The sequence below is a fragment of the Daphnia pulicaria genome, chromosome 3, assembly GCF_021234035.1.
Source record: "Daphnia pulicaria isolate SC F1-1A chromosome 3, SC_F0-13Bv2, whole genome shotgun sequence".
Taxonomy (NCBI): Eukaryota; Metazoa; Arthropoda; class Branchiopoda; order Diplostraca; family Daphniidae; genus Daphnia; species Daphnia pulicaria.
The window spans coordinates 10,123,569-10,150,676 of NC_060915.1; the positions used below are offsets into that span (position 1 = coordinate 10,123,569).

General features: G+C 44.5%; 2 protein-coding genes across 2 annotated transcripts in view; one reads left to right on the forward strand and one right to left on the reverse strand.

Moving 5' to 3' along the window:
- Nucleotides 1-9,436, forward strand: part of LOC124329304 (acetylcholine receptor subunit alpha-type acr-16-like) — a 34,156-nt gene extending 24,720 nt beyond the window's left edge. The window contains exon 10 of the mRNA XM_046788327.1: nt 5,545-9,436. Coding sequence (XP_046644283.1) covers nt 5,545-5,751 — 207 coding nt within the window. The 3' untranslated portion in view covers nt 5,752-9,436. The remainder of the gene's footprint in view (nt 1-5,544) is intronic.
- Nucleotides 9,437-10,135: 699 nt separating this feature from the next.
- LOC124329303 overlaps nt 10,136-27,108 on the reverse strand; it is a 34,398-nt gene continuing 17,425 nt past the window's right edge. Inside the window, exons 4-14 of the mRNA XM_046788326.1 lie at nt 20,613-20,674; nt 19,986-20,057; nt 19,339-19,479; nt 18,990-19,055; nt 18,690-18,881; nt 18,319-18,619; nt 17,994-18,176; nt 17,479-17,587; nt 16,772-17,090; nt 15,998-16,641; nt 10,136-11,894 (exon numbers count right to left, since the gene is read on the reverse strand). Coding sequence (XP_046644282.1) covers nt 10,277-11,894; nt 15,998-16,641; nt 16,772-17,090; nt 17,479-17,587; nt 17,994-18,176; nt 18,319-18,619; nt 18,690-18,881; nt 18,990-19,055; nt 19,339-19,479; nt 19,986-20,057; nt 20,613-20,674 — 3,707 coding nt within the window. The 3' untranslated portion in view covers nt 10,136-10,276. The remainder of the gene's footprint in view (nt 11,895-15,997; nt 16,642-16,771; nt 17,091-17,478; nt 17,588-17,993; nt 18,177-18,318; nt 18,620-18,689; nt 18,882-18,989; nt 19,056-19,338; nt 19,480-19,985; nt 20,058-20,612; nt 20,675-27,108) is intronic.

Genomic DNA, 27,108 nt, shown 5'->3' on the forward strand with positions numbered 1-27,108 from the left:
TTGCAGCTTACAACACTCAGACAGGCTCCGTGATGGCGTTATGTTATATAGGGAGAATGTATAACGTCGTTATAAATTCGGCGTTCCTTGATGCGTGCACGAATACAGCTGCAGCTTGTACGGTCTACATGATGCAGTTCTAAAATGGTTTCAGATGAAATGCAGTTTTTAGTGTCGAAGAATGATGTGTACAGCATACCCACCGTTGGCTGTGTTCTTTGCAACAACATTTTCGGTCCGTAAATCACACAGCAGTTATTATAGTGTACTACGGGCAACGGAGAATCTGCTCCCATTTTTGTATTTCCCTTCCTAAGCCCCAATAATCTGAATCGAACACTCTTGCGAACACTGCGCTTTTATTCTAGATCTGTAACATGTATGGAGCTGCGTCTTTGCAATCAAATATTTAAGCTAATAAAATGGCGTCCTTTCGACGATATCCTTATCCGTTGAAATGTAATCAAGAACGGACTGAATAGCTCCTGTAAATATTTCATTTCACATGTGGGTGGAAAATCTTCTTCAGTGCTCTTCTATAATCCGAACTTGCCCCCCCCCCTATAATATTCTCGAACGAATATTATTCAATGCCCCGAATAGGGAAAAAAAAATGAAGAACCGGATTTACGCTTTCTGATTGCGTCAGTGTGTTTCTTGAGGCAGTCGTTTTGCATTCATTGTCAAATTCTATTGAAATGTGACAGTTATTGAATAAGCGCGCACTACTAGTATACCGTGTGTAAGAAGTCCAATAGAACGACAAAAAAGACCTAAGAGTGGGGGGAGGCATTATTTTGTAAATCATTTTTTTTTTCACAAAAATTTGTTATAAAGGGTTAAGCCTACACTATCCTGTATGACTTTTTTTTTTTTGTAAATCTTCTTTTTACTTCTTTTTCTTCTTAAATCCGTCATCGCACATCCAGGGGAAATGGCAAAAGCACAGATGCACTTCTTTGGACATTTCAGCCCAGCATACAAATACAATTCTGTCGCGCATAACTCGCTAAAGGGGAAATCGATTACATTACATCCTTTTCCCCTCCTTCCCTTCTCTCTTCCGTCCTTAAATTTATTAGGATCATATATTTCTGGCACTCTCTGGCTCCCTTTAGTCTCACTCTCTTCTCATTGCACATTGAATTTATTACTATTTCCAAACTATTTCCTCAATAAATGAATTCGTTCGAGTCTGTGACGTCCGTTTTCATTACCATCCATCACTCGAATTGTTCACCATCAAACTTGATTTAAATCATTTTTAAAGTCCCCCCCCCCAAAAAAAAAAATAAATAAATAAATAAATGAGCTGGATATTTTGATCCTAGTAAGATGATTTTAATGATGCCGGTATATTATCTAGAATCTCTACACTGATAACTTTCTCCGCTGTCGTGTCACCTATAAATGTTGGCTTTAAAGATCGACCGCCCCCACAAGTGGGGGCTTATATACACACATATCCACCGAAAACATAATGAAATCCCGCAAGGAAGCAGCGAAGCAGCAGCACCCGTGTGTAGCCAGAGTATATACATTCAGCCATTTATTATTTCTGAAAAACACCGGATATTTAGGCTGTTGGCGTGCATGTGCGTCCTATTAGAGCCCGAGGATAGTTTCCATAGATTCCGCTTTCAATATAAGACGAGTTAAGAGCCTACCAAACCCGCATCCAGGCCAGACCCCAAACCTGTCAGTGTATTATTATTATATTCGTGTAATAACCAAAGACTTCCCGGGGCTTTCTTTTTTTTTTCCAAACTATTCACGTTCGTGTGGCCCTTTTGTTCTCTTCTTTTTCTTTTCTATTCTATATTGTATATTTTTTTTTATCTCGCCCGTGTTTGAACGTTGAGAGCCTGCGTGGGAGTGTCAGATGAGAAATCCTATAACACACACGGAGCCGAGACAGTATTTGAGATATAGAGGCCTGGTTATATTGTCCCATCTGATGACGTTTCCTTTTAGATGAGTTTTGAATAGTTCTCGCATTGGGAATTGAATCCATAATAGAAGCGACAGAGAGAATGAAGAGGGGAGGCATCATTTCTTTCCTCGTTGTCTCTTGTTTGCAGTTCCCTCAAAACTGCTCTTGTGACGCCACACAACGAAGAAGAACTCTACGGCTGGTGTTGACGTCTTGCTTGATGCCACTTCACCACCACCACTGGCAAAACCCCAGAAAGACTATTCAGAAAAATCCGAATCTTGTTTCAGGAAGAAGCTCCAAATTATTCGATAGTTCACTAGTCCATCCCTTTTGTTTACTCGACACTCCATTCCAATCACTTCCTCATCTATATATCGATCGATACAATGCCGGCTGCTGTCACACACAAACAAAAAATCTCCTTAAAAACAAAAAGAAAGAAGAAAAACACTTTTAACTTGCAAATATGTCAAAGGCCCGATTTATTTTTTTTTTGTTTCTACATGGCGCAAGGAAAAGATTTTATTTTAATTTTAAATTATTATTTCGGAGAGACGTGAATCTTTTGAAATGAGTTTTTCTCACGGAAGATGTCCCTGTGTTATGTCACCAGACGTTTCAATTTGTCTGCAAGATTTTCTGGCAGTAGATTGATGTATCGTAATATGAGTATCGTGCGTGCGATGTGGCTGCTGCTGTCGGCCCTACAGTTCGTATCGCTCCGGTGCAACAATGCCGCCAGGCTCAATTCGGCAGTCGCACCTTATCGATTTTGACTTTGGCTCCAGCGCTCTCAGCTCTCTCAGTTGTCTCTCTCTCTCTCTACTCCCAAAATAAGAAAAACGCGCACTCGAAAAAGCTGCAATTAACAATAATAGAAAGCTACTGCTCAGGTCAGAACAAGAGCAGCGTCTCCGCCTTTTGCATCCTTAACAAAATAGGTGGCCGCCGCCGCCGCTTCCCTGTGAGACTATCGCCGGGATATGGTGCGCCGCCGCCTTTTTCTGCTTCGTATGAAATTCACGCTTGAACAGGTTTCATTACCCCGGGGCTGCCGAAGACCGGGGAAGAGTGGAGCGGAGAAGCGACGAACGACTCGTCGCTCCGTCGTCTCATTGCTGCTGCCTCTCCCTGCCAACTATCCCACTAGTTAGTTGACTTTTGAGTTCTATTGACATGACGCGCCCCCGTCTTCACACAGCTAGCGCTAGACTGCTATACGCCCAGTTTGTATGATGGCTGAGGGCGACTAACAAGGGCCTTTTCTCTTCTATCTTTCTCTTCGGTTTGGCTTTGAAGTGCCTTGAATATGACGATGTTCCAGAGTAGAGGGCGAGGCTTATTTGGTAGGACGTCTAGCGGATTAGATGTGTGGCATCTCTCGGCGTCTGCGGGTTTCAAAAAAGGAGGTTGGCTTGTCTTTGGCGACATTGATATTGGCGGTGGCATATCTGCCTCGGTTGGCCATTAGCGCAGCGGCAATGACGGGCGACGTTCTCGGCTTGTGTAAAATCATATGCTAATCGCATTTCTCGCACAGGGGGAGGCGAACTCTCTGCCGGTTAGTCCCATAATCTTTCGAAATAAAAAAATCCAGTAAATAAATCAACAACTCCGACTCTCTCACTCTGTTGATTTGTCGACGGACGTAATAGGTGACTACGTTTCCATGCAGCGCCCGCTGAGTGTTGCAGACTTTTTCGTGGAAAATCTGTCTATCTCTCTCTCTCTTTCGTTCTCTTACGATGGAGACTCTCTATATGCATTTAGGAAAGATAGAGAGAGTGGGAGAGAGAGAGGGATGAAGGGAATCACAAAGTTGGACAACACCAAAGTTTTCGTCTGGCTAGAAGTATACAGTACCGCACTACCGTGGCGGCAGTGCCTCGGTGAATCAACTGCTATGGCCTGGCCTTCTCCTCATCCTCTCTCTCAGGCACTCGCCAAAGTTCTTTCTGGTTTCTTTTTCTTTGCTGTTGCATTCACAATTCATACATGCATTTATATAAAAGAGAGAGAGAGGGAGAGAGTTGTGTGTCGCCGATGAACTCGGGCGTCACGTTTGTGTGTATATACGGCGCAGTTATATAGTTCAGACTCCTCTAGAGTGCCACATAACGCTGCTGCCCATCTCTCATTTTTCCGTTTAGCCGTTTCTGTTTGGCTAGCTGCGCTTGGCGCTTATTCAAAAAGTTTAGGAGGCAAAGCTTCCAAGTATACACTTGCCCCGGCTCTCATTTGTATATAAGCATACCATAGGGCAGGGCCCCATTCAAGCCATTAGGGATGCGTGAATAAGTCCGTAACTACTGTATATTAAATAACAAACACTTAAATACGGCGCCCAACTACTGCTAAGAGAAATGCCCTCGTCAGGATAACTAGAACGTCTTTTGCTCGTTTTTTTTTTGGTCATTAGTGACCTCTTGTTTTTTTTTTTAGTTTGATCTTTTTTGTAATTTCGTTATTAAATAAATCTAAATGCGGACGAGACGTTTATGAATTACAAGTCTGATTTTGTCCTGCTTGTTTGCGTTTACATAACGACGACAATGGGGCGGAGACGAGACAAGATTTATTCAGTTGCTCCATTTCATCCATCCATAAGTAACGCTGGTGACATTCGGGGTAAGAAGACGGGTAAGAAAGGGGGGGGGGGGGGCGTGAAATCGGATTAGGAGTGGAGGGGGGTCACCGAATAATTCACGTCTATTATCGCCATCATTTCGGGGGGCAATCCTGTCTGAGTACGTCTGACATTAATGCCTCGTGCACATTTATGGACTAAACGGCAACTGTGTCCGAAGGAGAAAACAGCGAGCGTTTCCGGTATATCAGTTCAACAGCCCCTTCTTCTCTTTTTATTTCCTCCCTACAGCTCTCAAGCATTTTTGTTATTATTATTTATTTAATTTTTGAACGAAGCGCAAACTGCTGATAGGACCGTCGGCTCGGATCCATGTCTCCTGGTGTGCGGCTGCAAGTGTTTTCACGTGTTAAAAAATTACTTGTTGCCTCAACTGGAATAAAATCTATTTTTTTTTAAATAAATGTAATAAAATAATAAAGTTTAAAAAAATGGGGGAAAAGGAGGAAGGGGATTGTCAGTTAACAGACAAGTTAAGGATTGCCAAAACTATGAGCTTAACTATAGATAGGCTTATACATACATGCATCCGTCGGTAGATGTGTGTGTGTACACTGTGCGGGACGTCGTGTGTGTGTGACTATCGATCGACTGATTTCATCCAGGCAACCCGACCTCCTTTCATGTGGTACTTCAGATTCCGCTTTTTCGATGCTCTTCGTTGTACTTGTAAGCTCCCCTCTCTCTCCGCTACACAGTAGTCCACTTCGCCCGCCTCCTTATACTGTGTGTAAAGCAACTGAGCAGGAGCATGAATATATGTTGCTCCTGCTGTGGCGATTCCACCGGTGGGCAGATCGATGAATCTGTCTGTAATCCATTGGGCAGGTGAAAAGAAGAAGAAACGCTCCATCGGGTTCCCCCGCCGTTCGTTATCGGCAAAGCGGAAAAAAAAATAATAAAATAAAATAAATGTTAAGAGGCTCTTAAAGAATGTGTTTTTGTTATTGCGACTCAACAGGCTCAACGGGACCTGCAGGCGATCATACGGGAGCTCCGCTTCATCACGTCCAAGTTGAAGAAGAAGGACGACGAAAACGATCTCATCGCCGAATGGAAGTTTGCCGCTATGGTCGTCGATCGCATCTGCCTCTTCATTTTCACCATGTTCACCATCATCGCCACGCTGGCCGTCCTCTTCTCGGCACCGCACATCATCGTGCAGTAAAAAAGAAATAATACCAAAAAGAGGAGGAGGAGGAAGAAGAAGAAGAAGAAAAACGATCGACCCCGGCCCACTTCGAAACGCCCAAGAAACTTGATGTCCTGTGTGTGTGTGGGAGGGAGGGATCCTTAACCTTTTTTTTTTGGCGAAGCCCTTCCATCTCTTAGCTTCCATCATCGACACACCCAAGCGCAAGCTTGTGCAGAAAGAAAAGGAGTATATATAAATATATATAGAGATATATACAGGAGCTGCGTGTATTGATCTTCATACGTTGCTCCGGCTGAGTCTTGTAATGTGCGCTCCTGCCGCTTGATGGACAAAAAAAGAAAAAGATGGAAAATAAAAACAAAATAAGGACCAGCAGAGGGAGAAGAATAGTCGAGTCAAAGAGCTTCTTAGACTTCAACTCCCTCGGAACTGCCAAGAGAGAAAAATTGCGTCAGATGAAAAAAGCAACAAGACAAAATAAAGAGCATGTTTCGTGACATCACGCGGACCTGTTTCTTTGTTTTTGTTTGTTTTTTGAGAAATGTGTATTTATGGAATGCGACGGACGGATACGGTTTGTTGCTCTTGTACATTACAGTGTCCGCGTAGTGCATAGGCGTATAGAGTCTAGTTTGTTTTTGGATCGGATCAAAGGGCGAGGCAGAGAAGAGAAATCAACTCAAGTGGCCGGGAGGAACTGCAAGAAAAATGGGAGAATGGGGATGATGAGAGAATTGGATGTCGGGGGAAAAGAGAAACGATATCACACACACACACACACAGACACAGACACAATAAAAAAGGAGCAAACTCGAATGACTATACAGCAGAACTATAACTGCGCTGAAGCTATGTGGACCTGCCCCTTGGACTTTTGGGTTGAAGAGATCCCATCCCATCTTTAAAAAAAGGGAAGAAAGAAACGAAGAAAAAACAACAAGAGAAAAAAAAATGATCGTTAGAGACGGACGAGATGGACAGATTGCTAGGAGAAAGAAGAGATGAGAGAGAGAGACGAGCCATCACAATCAACAACAACAACAACGAAAATCAGCTCGTTTGAGGATGTGCACTGTTTACGTACTTTTATCGTCATGTGCTTTTCGGGTTTTCTTTTCATCTCCATCGAATGGAAACAAAAGGGAGACTGACTCCACTAAGATCCGATGGATCCCGTAGATTAGACACTTGACTTGATGATGCCGTCTCTATATACCTTTTTTACGGACCGTAACCATACCGGCTGCCCGCTCCGCTCTTACCCACCTCCTCCACCCCCATGCGGCTGACATTTGTCTAAGTTATACGCAAGTCACGTGTCGAAGGATCTCTTTCTTCTTTTTTTCCTCTTCGGCCTCTCTCCGTTCGTTCCCCCACATCCTCGCGAATACAAACACTTTGATTCGCCCACAGAAGACCCGACGTCGAATTGGCGGGCAACATGAAATTCAATTCTTTCTCTCCTTTTCTCTAGCTCTCTCTCTCTGAGTTTTGTGGCTTCTTTAAACAAAAAATCAAACGACACTAAATTTCATTTCGGTTATTATTTTTTTTTCTTGTCCCCCCCTCAACCTTTTCGAGCTCACTCACTATATTCGTGAGTCGTGTTGTGTGTGCGTGTGTATATGTGTACACTGTAAATTATAACTTAAGACAAAAAAAAAATTCCCCTCTCATATTGTTCCCGTGTGTTCGTCGTCCAAGTGCTCAATCAATATTTCCCCTTTTTTCCCCTCAACTCGTCCTCCACTCTTCTTGTTCCTCCTTGATAAATAAATATATATGACTATTGCATTCCTGCCCGGCTCCTTGTCGCTCTTTTCTCTCTCTCTCTCTGTCTCTCTGTCTTCTTTCCTGTCATTTTCTCGCTCGCTCACTCTCTTAAATCTCTTATTGCTATTTGCTGCTTTGTCCCGTCGTCTTCCTCAACGTCTTCTTCCTGCGATTTCATACGATTCCATATTTACTTTTGTATAGGATCCAACCCCTGGCCTCCCTCCCACACTCCGTCTCTCGTCCTCGTGTCATAGACTGATCCCCCTGACAATATCTCTCACATGTATTACCTCCTTTATATAGTAGACCAGACAAAACTGTTGGGTTCGCTGTGGACTGCTGGGTGCTGGACCGGAGAGAATCTATTTGATAGACACTGTGTGAGCGGCTGTATACGCAGCAGACATGGGGGGGGGGGGGGGAGAACGGCCGACCCGAGCGTGGTCATATCGAAGGCCAAAACGATCAATCGTTTTCCAATTCCCATCAAAGGCATCCCAAAAACTTCCTTTTATATATATATAATATAGAACATGTCCATCCAATCTAAACCTTTGCCACCCACCCGGTATCTTTCTCTCTCTTCTCTGATTTCTTATAGTGTTTTCTTTTTTTCTTTCTTTACTTCTTCTTCTTCTTCTTTCCTAAGATTTCTTTTTTAATAACCCGACACGAGATTGTATCGCATTATACGCGTGTCGCCTCCACATACACCACACGCCCGCCCACACAATCCCACCCACCTGTCAAAGTATTATAGTCACAATATGATCAATATCAGACCGTAGACACGCAGCAGAACATCAAAGAAGTCTCCCTCTCTTCCCTTCCACTTCCTTCTTCTATACTCATTGTAGTAAAAAAAAAACACCCAACGTAGGGCCCGGATAATCCATCACGGATTTTTCGCCATGTCTTTTGATAGACTCAAATTTAATCGTTATATAATCACTGATTTCGATCGCACACACATATATACACTGAAATCCGATAATTATATACGAAAACGACAATCAGCAATGTTTTTTAAACCAATCAGCCAAAACCACCGTCACCAGACGAATCTGCCATATACATTATATCTACGTGTATAATCAATCTGAATCATTTTTCTAATTTAATTTTTAAAAGGCAAAAATTCAAGCCCAAAAATATGAATTAAAAAAAAAAAAAAAAAAAAAAAAGAACAAAACAAATTGCGAAGGCGGGAGGTCATTCTAACGAAGATAATTTTTGTTGATGACATGTTGAAAAGTATATTCAGTTTCGTTGCTGGGCGCGTTACACGATGAGAGGAAAGAAATGATGGACCGCCCGGGACCGCCGATTACTTAAATTCATGCGCTCTGATGATGATGCATGTCAATTTATATCTGTTACTGTTGAAATACAATTTTGTTGTGTCTCTCTCTCTAACCCCCTCCGTTTTTTGGTGTGGGCGTGTGTGTGGGTGTGTGTGTGTTTGCTATAGTCAATTAGTTGATTGTGTACCTCTTTCTCTCTCTCTCTCTCTCTCTCTCTCGGTATCCCCGTCCCCCCTCCCTTGTTCCTTCCATTTTATATCCGGTATTTATCCTTATTATTACAATCATATATTATTACGCAAAAATATTCGGCGATGGCAAAATGGACGGGAAACTGGAAATCGTGTTGTTCATTTCGGTTGTTGCCCAACAAATTCCCGAGTCTCAAAAAATAAATTGTCTCACGAGAGAAAAGAAGTCAACACACATTTTTCGAAATTATTATTTTTTTTCTTTTAATGGCTAAAATCATCGAAATTTTTCTTTTTTTTTCCAGATTACATGATGGGTTATGAAGAAAAGGGAATTATAGTTTATGTGTAGGAACCAAGGACTACAACTTGCGCTCTTGCTCCGGATGTTTCACGCATGTCAGTACAGGCGGGGGAGTTTTTTAAGAAATCAAACTAATAGAAGGAAAAATTCCACATCTTTTTTCTTTGTAGGTAAAATTGGGTTAGTAACATGTTATACAGTGTGTATCATATAATTAGTACTGTGTATATATGACATGGAACTTTAATTCGTAACAACCCAGACACAGCAACCATTTCTCATCGCTCTATAGCTACAGTACGGTATATGACACAGCAGTATTTATTGTAATTACTTTTCCCCCTTTCGTACCGAACCAGCACATACAACCGCAGCAAATACGACCTAATGTATTATGTAATAAGATGTATTATATAAGGTATGCAGCGGAAAAGTCATGTTCATCCCGGATCGGGGCGTGTTAACAAAGTTTAATTAGCTTAGCCAATAGGGAACCGGGCTCAGTCCATTAGGTAATCAAGTATTTAGTGAAGACAACAAAAGAGTTCTCAACAGACAAATAATGAAAGCAAAAAGAATGATTATCTATGTATATATAGCAAAGTTGACGATGCTGGGAAAGGAAACAAAAAGGGGGAAAATCCTTAAGGTATTACTCTTCTACATAGCCAGTCCCTTAGTTATTTACATTGCATCAGCCCCGCCCCCTTAAATATTATCTGCATTTTTGCGGTCCAATAGCCTAATTCCGGTTTTCTGCATAAACAGCTAAGTATGTTTTATATATCCAACAATTCAAAGAAGAAACTCACCACAAAATAAAGGCAATAGATTATTTTTTTTTTTTACAAAAAGTAAAACATTCTGGGAATTAGCTTCTCCACCTGTAAGCGTTTCCTGGCTCTCCGCCAAGGCCGCAATTTAAAAAAAAAAAAAAAAAAAAAAACGGACCAACCGACCACTTACAATTGAGCAATTTCACAGAGCCGGACGGAAATTTCAGGAGCCCAGAGGTCGTACCAGGGTTCGCAGGCCTGTCCATCGCTGGCCGCATCCGACAGATGATCCAGACTGTGGGAGCTGCCAGATTTGGCCAATTGCAGCCGCTGTTTCAAGCGCAAACTGTATTCTTCGAATTCGGCTTTGATTTGTCGCTGCTCCTCTCCCGCGCTCGACTTCCTGGACGACTCTTCCAGCGAAATTGGCGCCTCGTCTAATTGGTCCAGGTTGAACTGGACGCGCAGCGACGGCGACGACGAGTGCAGCCAGGAATCCGGTTGGAATTTGCGAGGTAAAGTGTGCGGCATGATGGAGCCCGACGATCCAGCGTAGTTCGTGGCTCGCGAGTAAGGCTCGTCGTGGCAGCCGCCGCCGAGACGGCCCGGGAAAAACGGGTGCAAAAGGGCCAGCGTCGGTGGCCAGGAGGGCAGCATCGGTGGAAGGAACGGGTCGATGGCCATGTATCCGGATTCGCTGGATCCCGTCGGATCGAGGAGATCCGACTCGCTGCCGTATTTGCGCCAACCCAAATTAGAGCGGCGGCTCTCGCTGCGGGTGACCCGACGTCGGACGCTGTTGCTGTTCATCGCCGATGGGGGGCGGTAATCGACGTCGGTCGCCTGGCAACTTTTAGGCAACGGCATCGGCGGTCGCCAACCGACGTAGCAAGGCACGGACGACTTGTGCTGCCATGGCGTTGCCTCAGCAGCGGACGACGGTGGCGACGGCTGTTGATGAGCGTCCTGGAAGAATAACGAAGTATCCAGGAAAGAATCCTTTGAACGGGTGCGGAAGAGAGCCGTTTTCAAAATGCCCGGCGCTGCCGACAATTTGTTTTTGATTTTGGCGGCAGTCGCCATGCTGCTGCCGCCGCCACCCAGGGGGCCCGCCGTCGCCGTCGTCACAGGATCCCGTTGCCCTGCCGATCCGTTGGAAGACGACGACGACGGCGAAGTGTTCTTGGTGAAGAGTCCCGACAGTCGGCGAACGGCAGCCGAACGATCCGGCATTGGCTGCTGATCGTTGGCTACCTGCTGATTTTCTTTCTCAGACGATTTGCCACCGCCGTTGGTCGCCGACTGCTGATCGCCCATGTTGCGATGCCGACGCAGCTGCTTGGACGCCTTTGAGCGAGTCAGCGTGGCCAAATAACCCAAGACGGGCGGGTAGCTGGAAAGTTTATTATTATTGCCGGTCCGGATCACGGACGGGGACGACGTACAAGTGGAAGTGGAGATACTACTAACGCTACTGGTGCGGCTACTAGCGCTCGCCGCTGCTGGACGCTGATGCTGGCCCCCTCGGGCTGCAGCAGCCACGGTCGCCGCGACGGCCGACATGGGCATGGGGCGTGTTTTGGTTGGTCGATCGAGCGTCATGGAGAGTCCTTGGTTGTGATAGTTTGAGCGACCAACGCCAGTTGCTTTCTCCAGCTGGCCATCGCTGCCGGCGCTGTTGCCCGAGCAGCTTTGAGGCTGCCTCGTCCACTCGACCGCCGATGATGCGCTACACATGCTGCTTTGGCTCACGTCCAGCGCTGAGCTGTACAAGAGCCAATGGCGCGACAGGTTGGGCGGAAATCTGTTGATTTTTTTTATTTTACTATTATTATTTATTGATTTATTTATTTTTATTATTATTTTGTTACGTGGCCCGGGAGTTGAATTTAAAAACAGAAAAGAAAGTTAGACAGAGGGGGAAACGAGAAATGTTTCGACATTGTTCGTATAGACATCGTATGTATAATAAAACCTCGTAGTCGTAGTTACAGAAAATGTGTCTAGACATTTTCCAACTTGTGTCTTTGGCTGTGTACAAGTGTACAACAAGTAAGTCTTTGCAGCGGGAGAGAGAAAAGCTCGAGGAGAACTCAAAGTGGCTGAAGAACGAGAGCATTACAAGAAGGAAAGAGGAGGCCAACGCTCAGCTTTCATCGGGATGAAAGAGGATGGCCGGAGAATAAAGACGAACTAGGGAGAAACTCATAAAGGAGAAAGAAAGTCTACAGAAGCTACTCGAAAAGGAAACAAAAAGAATGGAGAAAAAAGAAAAAGATTTCGGTAACGTACAATATAGCTAAAAGGTAGGCCAGTGCCGTGTATAGATAGACCGAACAGGAGAACAAATGAAAACGTGATGAAGAGATTCAGAGTAGACTTTTTAGATACCATCACCCAGCCAGCGCGCACAGTCGGGCTCAATCCGGGGTCTCTCTCTCTCTCCCCCCCCCCCCCCCATCATATCCTCAGTTAGTAATGCGAAAAGGAATCAGTAGAAGAAGAAGAAGAAGAAGAAGAAAAAGATCTCGTCTTTACTCCTTTTTGCTTTTTTCTTGGAGATAGATATACCTTCGCCATATTATATAGTATATATATATGTACACGCGTATAGGCCATAAGCTTTATGATTGTTGTTACTACTACTATTATTATTACAAAGAGCGCTGTCGGAAACAGCAGCAGCAGCGGTATAGAAAAGAAAAGAAGGGCGGATGTAAAGAGATCCCAGCAACCAGCCGCCAAGTAATAGGCAACCGAAGATTGTGTATGTAATCACAGGTCAAAGGCAGCGAAGACACGACGATGGCATGTTAAGGGGGGTTGGGAAACGATGGGATTGAAGAATCAATGCAAGGAGAGATAATAGCGCGAGATCATCTATATAGTACGACAACAGCAGCAAGAGAGAAAGTGAGAGAGAGAGGCTCAATAGGGATGCTATAGAAATACAGTACATATTGTGAGGTATATAATGACAGCATATGTGTGATGGCCTTCAGAGAGTATACGGTTTGTTTGTTTTTTCTTCTCTTTGCCCTCCCCACCCCCACCACCACAGTTTCTTCATTCACGGAGTCAGGATCGGCCATTGGACCGTGACCGTGAACATCGATCTTTCACACACAGTCAGCGACTCCAAGTGGGTGAAATGAAACTTGGCGGAGAGGAAGACGTTTTGGCAGGTGGAAAAAACAGGAACCAGAACGCAGGAGCGGCAATTTTTTTTTTTAAATAGCAGATCGAAATAAAATTTGATTCGTTATTTTTGTTTTTACAGAAGATGGGAGGGCACCACATTAAAAAATGAGCCGTTTTTGTTTCTGTTTCCGCTCCTTGAGAATATTAAGGCCTATATAGCCCAATCCAGTCGTCAGAGCCCCATCACCGTAGAAGCGTTGCCATTCTGGGTATACTGCACGTCGAGAGAGAAAAAGAAAGCAAAGAGAAGGACAACCACAGGTTGATTCAGTGTGTGTAAAGCCAAGTCAAGCACCACCAAAGCGGAAACCAACAGATTTTTTTGTTTGTTTTTTTTGTTTTGTTTCCTTTTTTAAAAATATACGAAGAAGAATAAGAAGAAGAAGAGAAAGAAAAGAGGGACGGAAACGAGTCGGTTGAGAAAAAAAAGAAGGGCGGAACGCGTCAAGGAGGAGGATATATACGTATCGAAGGAAAATATAGGAAGAAAACGACTCTCTCTTTCTCTTTGAAGTAGAAAAGAGAGAGAGAGAGAAAAGAGAATGGGGGAGGAAGCTGGGAAATGGAGAAAGGAGGAGAGAACGGGGAGGAGGAGGAGGAGGAGGGAAATCAATAAAGCCGCGCAGAACCCGCCAACGTGACGTGACGTGTCCGAAAGATCCGCTTATTCAGTCCATCCATCATCATTCGTCGTTTTTCCAATTCACTGCCCAGCTATAGGCTACTATATACACTACATACACTATATACCAGCAGCAGCACTAGGCTACTGCTATCACTGTATCACCCCATCTATCTTGATTTCTATCTAGTTCCAAGGAGCGAGGTTGATCAAGGAGCGCTGACTCTTTTCTTCTTTTCTCAACACATATCCGTCGCTCCCCCCCCCCCCCAACCCACTCACCATACGACTTTTGGGAGAACCACATTCAACATCTTTGAGCAATCGACTCCGGAAAAAGGGGTTTTTATAGGACACATGGACAACGAATCCTCCCGACTATCCAAGGGGTCGTTATATACCCGGCAGCGGTCGGGGTCAAGCGCTCCCCGTTCCGGCCCGTTTCGCGCACCAATAGATTTATAGAACATTCTGTTTTATTTATTCGATAGGCAACGAGTCGATTTCCTCACTCGGATTTTTTTTTTTTTGCGATTCCGTAACATCCGGAAGAGTTCAAAGAGATTCATCGCAACGGGCCAAAAACAAAAAAAATCGAGGAAAAAAAATAAAGAAATCTGAATAAAGAATCACTGCAACGATCTGAGATTTCTTTTCTTTTCCTTTTTTTATTGCCCATCTGTGTAATGGATATGCAATACAGTATCTGTAACAAACGATAGGAATTCTGCTTGTTGTGCAATAGTGCGCTTACACCGCCTGTCCCTCTCTATCTTATACCCGTCGATCCTATCGCCCCCCGTATTGACATGATTGCTGAGACTGAGTCACTGAGGCATTTTGATGGGACGAACATGAGCCATGGTGTATAGGGCGGAGAGGAGATGGGAAAGCGAATTTCGGGCAATTGAGAAAAGAGAATCAAAGAGAGAGATAGAGAGAAAGACAGGAGAGATATTGAACGGATGACGGAAGGACCGGAAAGAAGGGAAAAGAGGATGAAGATATAGGCTACACAGTATATATATACTTCTACACAGAAAAAAAAGAAAGGAGAAAGAGATGAAGAAGAATCGATAAATATGACTTAGCCTATGTGTGTGTGCGTGCGTGTGTGTGTATAGTATATATATAGGAGGCGTGGCTTTAATTTACCAGCATACAGCATACGCCGCCGCCACCGAGAAGGAAATTGACGTAGTCCCGGCACGGCATACAGACAGTGCATAGCCGCCACCTCGGCGTATATCTAGATTCTTATAATAGGAAACCACGTATAGCCGATAAAATCCGATAAATCTAATCAAAAAAAGCGGCGGCATAGTGACGCCGGTGTAGTATGTGTAGCCTAGACATGTGCTGCGCCTTGTATAGAGCGGTGATGGCGTACGATCGATGCCCAGCTATATTTGCTCTTCGTCTCGTTCAACCGTGCGTACGTACGGCACTGACAAAACGCGATGCCCAAAATGAAAAATTTACGTAAAAATTCCCTCAAAAAAAAAGAGTGAAGAAGAAAAAAAATAAAGGATCAAGCGGAAGAATTGCGCCAGCTCCCAGACGGGACCAAACGCCGACAGCCTCTCCTATTATATATTTTCTGAAAGTCTACTTTTCTCTTCCACCTGTATAAATTCGTCTGGCAGACGAATTGTCCATTTGACTAGTTCACAATGTGCCGCCCGCCATCATGCCATCAAATAGGACAGAATAGATCCCTCTATGTGCCCATCGTTTGAAAACTGACTGGAAGACAAAACTTGCATAATTGGCATGAAAAAAGCAAGTCCAAAAGTTTTTGACGAAAAGAAAAATAAGTGGACTCGAAATAAAAACAAAGTGAAGTTAATCAAGAAATAATAACATCTTCAGACGTCCCCCCCCCCTTTCACCCCCCAGTTATGAAATAATGTAAGGATCGTCTGTACATTCAATAATGAGACGCCACACTATAATTATATATATACACACACACACACGACCTTATGTCTGAAAATATGGCAAGAAATATAGGCCTAGTTATGACACAACCTCTATATAATAAATAACACGATTGTCGGCCAGCCGATCTACTAGAAACTCACTTGAGACTCTCCTCGTCCGAGTAGTCGACTTCGGGCGCTGGCGGCGGCGGCGGCGGCGGCGGCGGCTGCCGTTCCAGCAGAGTCGACGGGGGTTGGTGTTGTTGCTCTGGTTGTTCATGTACGGCAGCTGAGGCTGGTTCGGTGGCGAAACCACTGTCGCTGCTACTCCGCAGGCTAAGGTCGGCTGCTTTGGTCATACCTAAGAGAAGCGAGTGATGGGGCTGGTGCTGGGCCGGTTGAGGGGCAAGGGTCGTCTGGAGGCGTGGCGGCGGAGCGGGGGCTTTCTTGGTCGGGGAGAAGACGGCGGCGCTGGTGACGTGATTAGAATGAGACGGCGATGATAATGACAAGTTATTGGCTAGGGCGGCGGACGTGGAGGAATTGCCGCTGTTGTTCATTGGAGTGCAGCAGGAGCTAAACATTCTGGGCGTCGAGGAGGAATGCGATAGCGGCAACATCGTCATCGTCGAGTGGTGACTCATAGGAGACGGTGAGGCAGGGGTGGCGCCGGCGGAGGGGCGGCCGTCGTGCTCGGCGGAGGGAAGTGGTGCGGCGGACGGTGTCGTTGCTGGACAACAGGGTGCTGAGGGCGTTGTTGCAGGGAAGAGAAGGCGCTCGGCGAACGCTGAACGCGACTTACGAAGCTGTCGAGGTCGTCAATCGAAGAATTTGACAGTTAATTCAACGGCGGCAATTGCGTTAGAAATTGAAGCCAATCAGAGAGAAAAACCAAAGAGGATGATCTCAAGCTAAAGGCGGATGTGTAATAGGTACCTTGCTGAAGCCTGGCACCTTATTGAACAAGGGCCGATCACCACCTAAGAGTAGGCTATTAGGTCTACTGTTGGTCGCGTTATTATTCAGCAGAGTCTGCTGCTTGCCGACGACTTGAGCATTACGAGCGCAGGAGGATTTCAACGCTGCGGACGCAGGCGAAGACGTTATTTGCGTGATGTGACCACCGCCGCTAGCGCTGGAATTGGAAGCCGAGGAATTGCCGGACGTGGTCGATTCGGCGTCTACGTTATTAGCCGCTAATACAACAGGCCCAGCGCTCACAAGACTCGAGTCAAACTGCGAGCGCAAGCCGAGACTAAAAACACAAAAAATACGCACAACACGCAGAAACAAAAAAAAAAAAGAAAGAGTCAGAAACCAGCTAAGGGGGTGACTATCTAAGCTACATAAGTACTTATAGGATTGATAATAACAAATAATGTCTTAGTAGTGTATAGCCTAATAGGGTTGGTTGCCTAACGGCGCAGTGGGGGAAATAACCCCTCGACCAAAAAGGGAAACAGATCAGCGTGTTCCGCCAACAAAGAAACAAAGATCATAGTTTCTTTTTGGGTTATACTTTGGCTGATTGCTAATAACATAAATGAATACTCGGCTTATGTATTTAAGTACATATCCATGTTATCAGACTTTTTTTTTTCTCTTTTAATATCTACAAAGGATATAATCAAAATGTTGTATACCCGGAATCGACGTCGGCGTCCTTCACCTGTTCGGTGTAAGCCAACGGGAACCATCCGCGTTTACCCGTCCGCACATTTTCGCCGTAATACCATCCTTTATTGCGATCTCCTAATATAAATGGCAAAGTTAAGAAATGAATAACACGGAAAGAATTCTTCAGAAAATCAGGTTGGCATGCAGCGTCTTCTGTAGTCGACTTTCATCACTATTCCTAAGACATACACGTACGCTACATGTCGCTACAGTGCTACCAAAGTCAGCGAGTTCTCTCGGTCGAAAATAATCACTAATCAGAAAGTATTACACATTCAGAAGAAAGGTCATATGGATATCATAAAAATGTCTTCTTCGGAGCATTCGTAGCGAATGATTTCCGATATGACTGAACATCCGAATTTAGGTACCGGTATTTCTTCTCGACCATCTAGTTGAAAGCTGCTTATTTTTCACAATAGAATGAAATCGAATGGGTTCTAGCAAGGCAAGCCTTATGAGTTACAGCAGTGAATGGTACCGTTAGCGTTGGAGTGAAAAGATACGGGTTCATCACCGAGCAATAGAATCAAATCGCCTTCGAGGAAATTGATTTGATGCTCGCCGCTGGAGAGATAGGCGTACAGAGCACGGACGGTCCCTTTAGTGCTGCCAGGTAGCGCTAGAGATTTGGGTCGAGCTGTCGTTCCAAAGCCGCTCCTGACTGCAAAAAAAAAAACAAGAAAAAAATAACACACCAATCGATTGATTTACAGTTGAACATACTGTGGCAACTCTGGAAATTCAATCGATGATAGAATGATTGACATTAAAAGGAAAAATAAAAAAAAATAAAATCAACTCACCTGATCGGGTCGGCGAAGCAAAAGCCAAATTGAATTCAGACTTCGATTTACAAAGATTGGTGCCTCCACCGCCAACTCCTCCCATATGGCGGCTATCTCCGCCAATACCGGCGCCTAGCCCTTGGTTGGCGCTTATTTTCGGATTGACCGCTTCCGTGAACGTCGACTGAGCTTCCTCGTAGAGATACGAAGTGTCGATCGAGTGAGATTTACGCATCTGAGAGGCCGAACAGAAATCCACCTCGTCTTCGAGCGTTAAAACGGGCGTCCGCGGCAGGGCGTAAAGATTTTCGCTGTTGGCCTGCACGAATCATCAAAAATGAATTATTAAATCAGTCAGACTGCGATGTATTTTGAAAATTAAAACTCACCCCGCTCTGTTGACCCAGGAGGAATTCAACACAGGGCGGCAATTCCTCTCTGGCTTTGGACGTTTCCTGCCATCCGTCCAGGTGTTTCTCCAGTAATGCGGCCCCTTTACCGTAATGAGCTAAAAAGTGTTTCGACAAGGAAGTCTGGCGCTCCAACACGAAACCGTAGCGCTTCCTCTCCTGAGCGATGGCCTGTCACAAACAAATTCGAATGAATCGCTAATTATTTCGCGTACGAACTTGATAAATAAGTCACAGCGGTATAGCTGTGTTAACCAATTTCAATTGAACTTGTCGTACCTCTTTTAAACTTTGTTCACAAAAGGCATCCAGTTTAGCTTTTTCTTCGTCCATCGACTGCATATGCTAAGACAATTAAAATAAAACGCGAATATGAAAATCGAATTATTACATTTTCAATGAATGAGGATGGGGGGAAAGGAAATCAAAATTTTTATTGGTTTCTTATGTTCGGTACATCCGTCGTCCGGTAGGTGGCGATAGTCACCTGCGAGCCGCAGCAAACCCGCAAAAAGTTTGAACGCGGGACTCGTTACTCCCGCACGAGAATTCAATGGGTGGTGGTGGCTATAATTGGTTTTTCGACCGAACAATTTTCATCGAGACACGTTGCAGTTATTTGGTTTACCTTAATCTCTTTGTCGTACGAGGCCGACGATCGATTCATTTTTGACGAGCTCTTTTTGCTGTGTTTCTTAACCAGAGACATCGCCTTACTGTAGACGTCATATTGGCAGCGGTACTGTTGATTGAATTTCTTATGGTCCGCCTTTTATTTAAAAAAAACATCAGTCGATAAAAGAAGAAATACATTAATCATAGAAAACGGTTCAATACATAAAATGGGTTACTCTAAATATCAAATAGAGTCGTCCAGTCAATTTGCAAGGGTCGGAGACTACATCAGCAATCTCAACCATTCTAGGGGGGGGGGGAGAGGAGGGGGAGGACTTATTTACTTAATATTGATTCTGTCCAACACATGTGTGTACACACAGGATGAAACCAAAGCTCGTCCTCGTATACATCAAACGCTAAATCTCCGTTCATTGTTGTGTTGGCTTCAGTATAGCAGCGGCATCCAGGATTCGCAGAGGTGGAAAACCCTAGTCGAACTTTGCGTTTATGTCGCTGTGGACTTAGCCATTTTCCGGCTGCTTAGATTGACAACCCCGGGTGCTGCTGCTGCTATACTTTCCCCTTTTTCGAATGCGAATGAACTCAAGAGATATAGACGACAATGTTGACTAAAAAGATAAACGGAGAATATCCTACCTGCACAACTTTGGTGTCCTTCTCAATATTGGATTCCAGTGGCACGATCAGGTCAACATAAAAGGCCTTCAGCTGTGAACAAAAAAAAACAACGGTAAAAATATTAAAAGAAAATGATCACACATAAAAGGACACAAACAAATGTATGTATGAACGAGAATGCCTTGGCAATATCAGTTTTCTAACTGAACAGGCAACACAATTTAATCGTGTTCTGTTGGATGTCTCGAACCCACGACCTCGGTATTCGGGAAAAAAACCCGAAAGGGGGGGGGGGAAGGAACGAGTCCAGCAGCAGGAAATGATATTACACCCTTATAATCCCATTAGAGTGCTACTTAACACAAAAATACCCCCCCTCCCCCTCGCACCGCCTCACCCAAACGAAGACCTAGGTGCCATCCACCGTCCAATCAATACTGATTCGGCCAGTTGGTCTCTTTCCACGTCCGCAAATACAATCTACATTTCCTTCTCCCCCCTTTTGTTTGATTCATTTACTACTAGGGAACCAAATAGGAGAACTACTAAGGAGCCAATCCAAGTCAGTCCATACATCATTCAATTAAAGTCCCCTTTCAATTAAGTTGCTCTCATTAAAATCGATATCATCCAAAGAACGCGTACCGTGTTGAGCTGTTGGCTTTGAATTTCCCGCTGGACGTCGACCATCTGCTGCATGGCAATGCCTGTTAAAGAAAAAAAGAAAAAATAGAATCAGAATCAGCTGCTTTTATCTTTGATTTACATGTGAATGTCTGAGGCTGCTGAGGGCAAAAGACATTTCTATGCTAAATCAAACGAACCAATTTAGCCAATCTAGTGAACATTCTCCGAATGATGGTAATTGGGTAAACAACATCCGATTTTCGCTTCTCATTCGGAATGGGGCTCCTATATAGGATCTCCTATCTTGATGTAATATTGGTTTTGGGCCGATTTCCATCAAGGAAGCGCGTTCCTCAAAATTGAAAAGTCTCGTAAACCATCGCAGCTGAGTTTGGCCGTCTGATGGAGCGGCTTCAACTAGTCCTCTCAATACTTGGGCTCTCTTTCCATCTCTTTCTCTCGGACAGAGATAGATACGCGCACATCCCTTTGTGTAAATATAAACTCGGGCGGAATGTAGAGAACGCTGGGCACCCCTCTCCCAAGAAGAAGAAGAAGAATAAAGTAAATAAAAAGTAAAAAAGGAAAAAAGAAAAAAAAAAAATCCTGGCGTTAGATTAATGGAGCAACTGAAGAGTAGACACATCAGTGAGGAATGGTGAGGCGGAATGGGAAGAAGATTTAAAGGGGGGCGAAAGAGCTAAAGAGCTAGGGGAAAAAGATTGACTTTGACATCCCCATCTAGCGCCACTAAAGTATTATACATAAATACAAACACACACTCTATATAGCTGCTGGCTCTTCTCTCTCTCTCTCTCTCTCTCTCCTTTGTATATAGTTTATGGGCAATCTCGGCAACCCGCTCTGGAATATGGAGCTGGGAGAGCTATACACATTGTGTTCTTCTTTTTGTACAAATGCAATTTATTCGTGGAGAAAAGTTTCCCATTCAGACAGTTGCGTTTAATTTCTGTCAAGTTTGAGAAATGCTCCACTAAACCCCGCAAATGCAACGCTCAATAGTCACCAGCGCTTTTTATTTCTTTACTCGAAGTTCATTCCAGCGACAGCTGAGTCCTTTTCTTCCTTGTGCCAAACCAACTGGAGCACAGTAGAAAGAGGGAGGGGGGTTGTAGGGTGAAGATCATGAGGAAGAAACTGCTGGCCAGGCGATATATGTAAATACAATCCGAAAAGGAGAGAGAGAGCTGAGAGGGACGAAGGAAGAATGGCTAGACGTCTTCCTTATTTTTTCTAGTCCTTGTGAATGTGTGTGTGTGTGTACAGTCATCCCTGGAGAATTTCGATTTAATTTCATCGTCCGTGTGTGCCGACGCTAAGTGAGGCGGCAGAGCCAGTGCTCCTGGAGTGTCCCGCGCCCACAGTGTTTGCCTTCTCCCCCCTTCCAACGACAGTTCGTGAGTTCGAGTATAGTAATGGATGGTGACAATTTTGTCACAAAATGAAAGAGGAACAGAGAAGGAAGTGCATATTTATAAACATCTTCTCCAAGGAGGATGACGGCCGTCTACACTGCCTGGGCCAGAGCAACAACAACAGCTGATGCCGTCCGGGACGACTGACTTGATTAGGAGCTTCAATCAATCAGTCAAAATATCTCAAAGTTTATACCCGGCCCTTTCTCCATTAGAGTTTAGACCTCGTTCCTTTTTTTTATGGTAGGTCCTGGGCACGGAAACATATCTTTCGTGATCAGCCATCAAGGGGCGGATCTGATTGTATATGGACGACGGTTCTTTTAATACCGTGGTCCGAATATATAACATTCTATATCGATGTTGGCAAGGAAACCATGATGGCGGTTTCACGAGTTACGCATTTCAATCATCCAACAATAACGACGAATAAACTTGGATGTATATGATATCCTCCACCCTCCTGCTGCTATGCGGTTCCCTATTTCTTTTTTGGCTTCACTCTCTCTCTCCCTCTGCTCCCTTATTGTGTTGGTAATGACTCCGACAAGTTGAACGATAATGCTCCCGAAAGTCGACGAGAATAATCTCCCTGTTCTCTTTTTTTTCCAGCTGGAGAAGCGAAGGGGAGGGGACTCCTCTCCAATTAATGCCCCGCTGTTTCCTTTTTGACATTGAGCCGTCAAAAACCTATACGGCATTCACAGCGTGAGTTGGCAATCGCATAAAAAAAATTTAAAAAAAAGACTCCGGCGCAAGCGCGCACATATGCAATTATATGCTTTGCTTTGCTTTGGCTTCTTTTTCACGCTCGGCACTTTGTTTTATTATTTCCGACTTTTGAAACTTTCGCCGTTTTTTTTTTTTTTTTTTTTTTTATTTGTTAGGAACCGTCCGTTCTATTTTTCGAATAACCGGTTTTCCATATTCCATACATATATACATTAGATTAAGGTGTTTGTATTTTTTCAAAACGCACATTCCGTGGTCGATTTTTTTTTGTTCCCTTTAAAATATTTGACAGTGACGCCACAAAATTGCGACCTTGCCCATATTGCGCATTCCAAAAAGTGTTCAATCTACATAATATTTGGAGTTGCTACTGCTGCGAAGCCGGTACAGCTATAGTAGAGTTATTATCCAGTCCGTCAATTTCTTGCCTTATTCATGACATCATTTATTTCCCCGCAGGGTAGCTCTAATGTGTAATAGCTTGCCCATACATTTGCGTATGTAATGCAGTTCTTCCCCATCAACGACTACAAAATATACCAGCCCTTTGGATCGAGGCTCTTCCATTTATTCACCGTGTTGAATATGTGCTTGTCGCTGCAGGAGAGTGGACTCGAGCGTTTATACATACATACACCGGCCGTAAAAGTATTTCGATTGCATTGTTATTGTTATTGCATACTGCACGTTCTATAAAAAAATAAAAGCCTACTCGATTTATAGCGCAGCCTATATGCCATCGAGCAAATGCTCGATCTACGCCCGGCATTCGCAACGCCCTTTCTCCGGGCACTTAATAAATATTATCGCTAGAGCTGTAGTTTGTACTGTTGCCCGATGAAGTATCGAGTAAAAGATGCGGATCATTCCAAGTGCCCAGAAATAAAAAATGGATAGAAAAGACGGCAACATAGTATAATGTATACAACAGGCCATATACTTATGCGCACTTTCTTTTACTGACGACTATTATACAAGTCTAAGCGCTTTCGATACATTTTCTCTTCTGCATTATGTAGATGACTAAATATATATATAGTAGATCTGCCCGTACTCTGGCATTGTGCGATGCGTTTGCTGACTCACACGTCACTGAATCTGCTGGTCTGGGTCTGGTGCGGATCTCTTATTTCCTCGCGCAAAGTGTTTGTACCTCTCTGTTGAAAATGGCCGTCCACTTTTTATAACAAATAGTTATAGCATGCTGTATATACGCACTGCTGGCTGCTGGGGAGTATAAAGTGCAGGGCGATGGCCGGAGAGAGAGTGGGGATTTTTTTTTCTGGTACATATAAAGTAAGAAATAAAAATAAGGGGAGAAAACTCTTAGTCGAGCTATAGGAATACCCCAGCGCCATCCCTAATACACGCAACTGTTTTTCGAGCTTAACTGTCTGGAGATAAAACGCCGAAATGACGGAGAGGAAAGATATAGGAAGAAATGGCGGAAAAAAAAGGAAAGTGGGGTTAAAAATAAATATTGATTATCTCCTAGCCACAGCATACAACAGGGTGCAGGTCGCCCCATTTTTTCACCCCTATTTTCTCTTGTTATTCTTGCCCAACATTCTCTCTCCCTCTACGCGTACCGCGGGACTGCACACAATAGTTGGTTCTCTTCCGCTCTCCCAACCGGCGGTGGCGCCACAGCCATACTCAACTATGAGCTAAGAAAATGGTGCATATACAACTGCAGAATTATTCGTCGACTTTTATTGGAAAGATAATACATCTCTCCCCTACATTTCCGTTTGCACCCTCTCTATATTCATTTCCCTTTGGCGTCCGCGCACAGTTTTTCCTTCTCCGCCATCAGCCATCCGTGTAACAAGGGCATGTAGACGTTATATAACATCAGTCAGAACACGTCGGTGGGAGAGAGACCCCCGTACGTTACGCAATATACAAGTGGCCCCTTTTTTTCGGTGGGTTGCAGATAACAAAAGGAAATGAGACGAATAGATGAAAGAAAGAAAAGGAGATTCCTTCCAACAACACGAGATGATCTCTGCCTTTTTCTTTCCTTTTTGGGCTCGTTTTGAGAGGAACCAAAAGATAAAAGATAAAAAAGAAATCAAAAGAACGTGAGCGAGGGAATATACAGAACGCTTGTGGCCAGCGTGTTATATAGACAGCAGACACTGTCGCTGTCAGCTGGAAAGCATCTCGCTCATTTCTCTCTTCCGGTACGGTTCTATGTTATATTGTGTAGGCAGCACAGCAATGCTGTGTTCTTTGCCTCCCGCGTTGCCTTCGCAACTGATCTGTCGCGAACAGCACGCGCTCCTGGGGCTCCTTTCAAAGCTCTTGGAGCGGCCATCCATCAGATCACATGCACTGATGCCTTGCTCTATTATTATTATTATTATTATTGCTTCGACTGGAATGCCGTGCGCTGCGCAGACCTCATGCAGCTCAGATCCGGCCGCTGCTACTCCTGCTGCCGCTGACTGCACTATCTATCCATCTATAGATGTACATAGTATTTCGCCTATATATACGCCTATAGAGCGCGGTGGATAGTAGATAAAAGCTTATAGATTCTCTAGCTAGTATATTTGCTTGGGGGCTCGTCGGAGAGAGAGGGGCGTGAGCCGACTATAATAATAAGACGCTCGCTCCGTCGTCCGTGATTTCTTTTCCCCGACAATCTAATATATCACTTGTACAGTAAGAGGGGAAAATATATATATATATATATAAAGAAGGCCATGCCAGACCAGATATGTAATACCGGGGCTTGACTGGAGATTGTTGTTTGGAGGCTGTTGCGTGTGAGTGTCGGAGAGATTTCTCAGAATGAAACGCCAGGCCCGTTATTACTGAGATTTTCTCGACGGACAACCTTCGGAGCAGAAATTGAACATTGTCCGTCCGTGTGTAGATATGGGACGGACCTGTCTCAACATATTCGAACGTCCTGTATTGCACGTGTATTATTTCGACGCTGGTCGTAATGTAACGTAGCATATTTGGCTTGCACACGAAATTGAAGATTTGGGGGGACGTGTTGTCTAACAATCAGAGCCACAGTCTCTCCCCCCGATGGGAAATTCATAAGCTCTGCTGTGCGATGTCGAGTCCCTTATTTGTTTGAGATAATCGAAGGGCGTGTCCGCCGTAATAACACTTTTCGCCTTGACATCGTAGCTAGCGGCTTCGGTGCTTCCCCTCCTGCCCGTTACACATCGAAAAAGACGTAATAGTGGGGGGGGGGGGGGGGGGGGGTCGATGGAGGAGGGCGACTCTTGGTGAACATTTACTAATGCCTACTTTTGATAGACATGATATTATATCTTGTGTGCGGATATAATATCTGAGAAGTCGAGCGGCTTACATTTAATAATCAACTTGCCCATTTTACATTATCTACGTTCCCGCATCGGTGTGGCAATGTCCCTTGTGTATATTTGCCTTGACTGCGTTTCTTCTTCTTCTTCGACTTCTTATTTCCCCCCTCCCAGCAGCAGCAGCAGTCGGGCTTTCTCTCTAGTGTGTGTATACTCCGGATAACGCATTCCACTTGGATGGGGAAGGGAGAAGTTAAAAAGAAGCGGGCCGCGAGACTTCCTTCTTCTTCTTCTTTTACCCTCAGATCGTATTGAGTAGAGAGAGAGACCCAGTCGTCAAGTTCCAATTTAGATGTTGTGTATACACACGACGACGGGCAGGAGAGGGAAAAGTCCCGCGTCGCTTCTTCTTCTTCTTCCTCCCCCTACCGATCGGGGGAAAAAAAGGATCGGGAACATCACGCCGTCCGCTGGGACGCGCCCAGTCTCGTCTTTTTCAAAGATGATGCCAAAGAGACACACAAGCCCATCAGACTAGAATTTCTTATAAGGTATATCTAGTCTAGTATATATACGAAGAAGGCAGCAGCATTTCAGCCTATATATATGATCAATTCAAACTAAAGTCTCCCACAATCAAATCTCTCTCCGCCGCGGCGCGGGACCCGACATATGATGAGAAATTGACGAATCATTGCGGAAGCAGGCAAGCAGCAGCCAGGGGAAATGAGATATATGTAAATAATGGCTGCTGACTTAGAGTAGTGATACATCGCAGACGTATAATAATCTATGTGACAAGAGCTTTCGCCGTTGTGCGCGGAGTGGAATCGGGCGAGATACGCCGAGTGAAACCGAAATATGAATACACGACGATTTCTAAATCACGAAACTCAACGGCGCATACACAAAAACCCCGCCCGCCAGAATACATAGAATTTAGAGTTCCGATTTTTTTTTTTCACGGTCTGGTATTCCCTGGTAGATTGATCCATCTCGTTGCCTCTGCGATATTTGCTCTCTTCATCCCTATTGGTGCGCTCGGCGGGAGCGGTT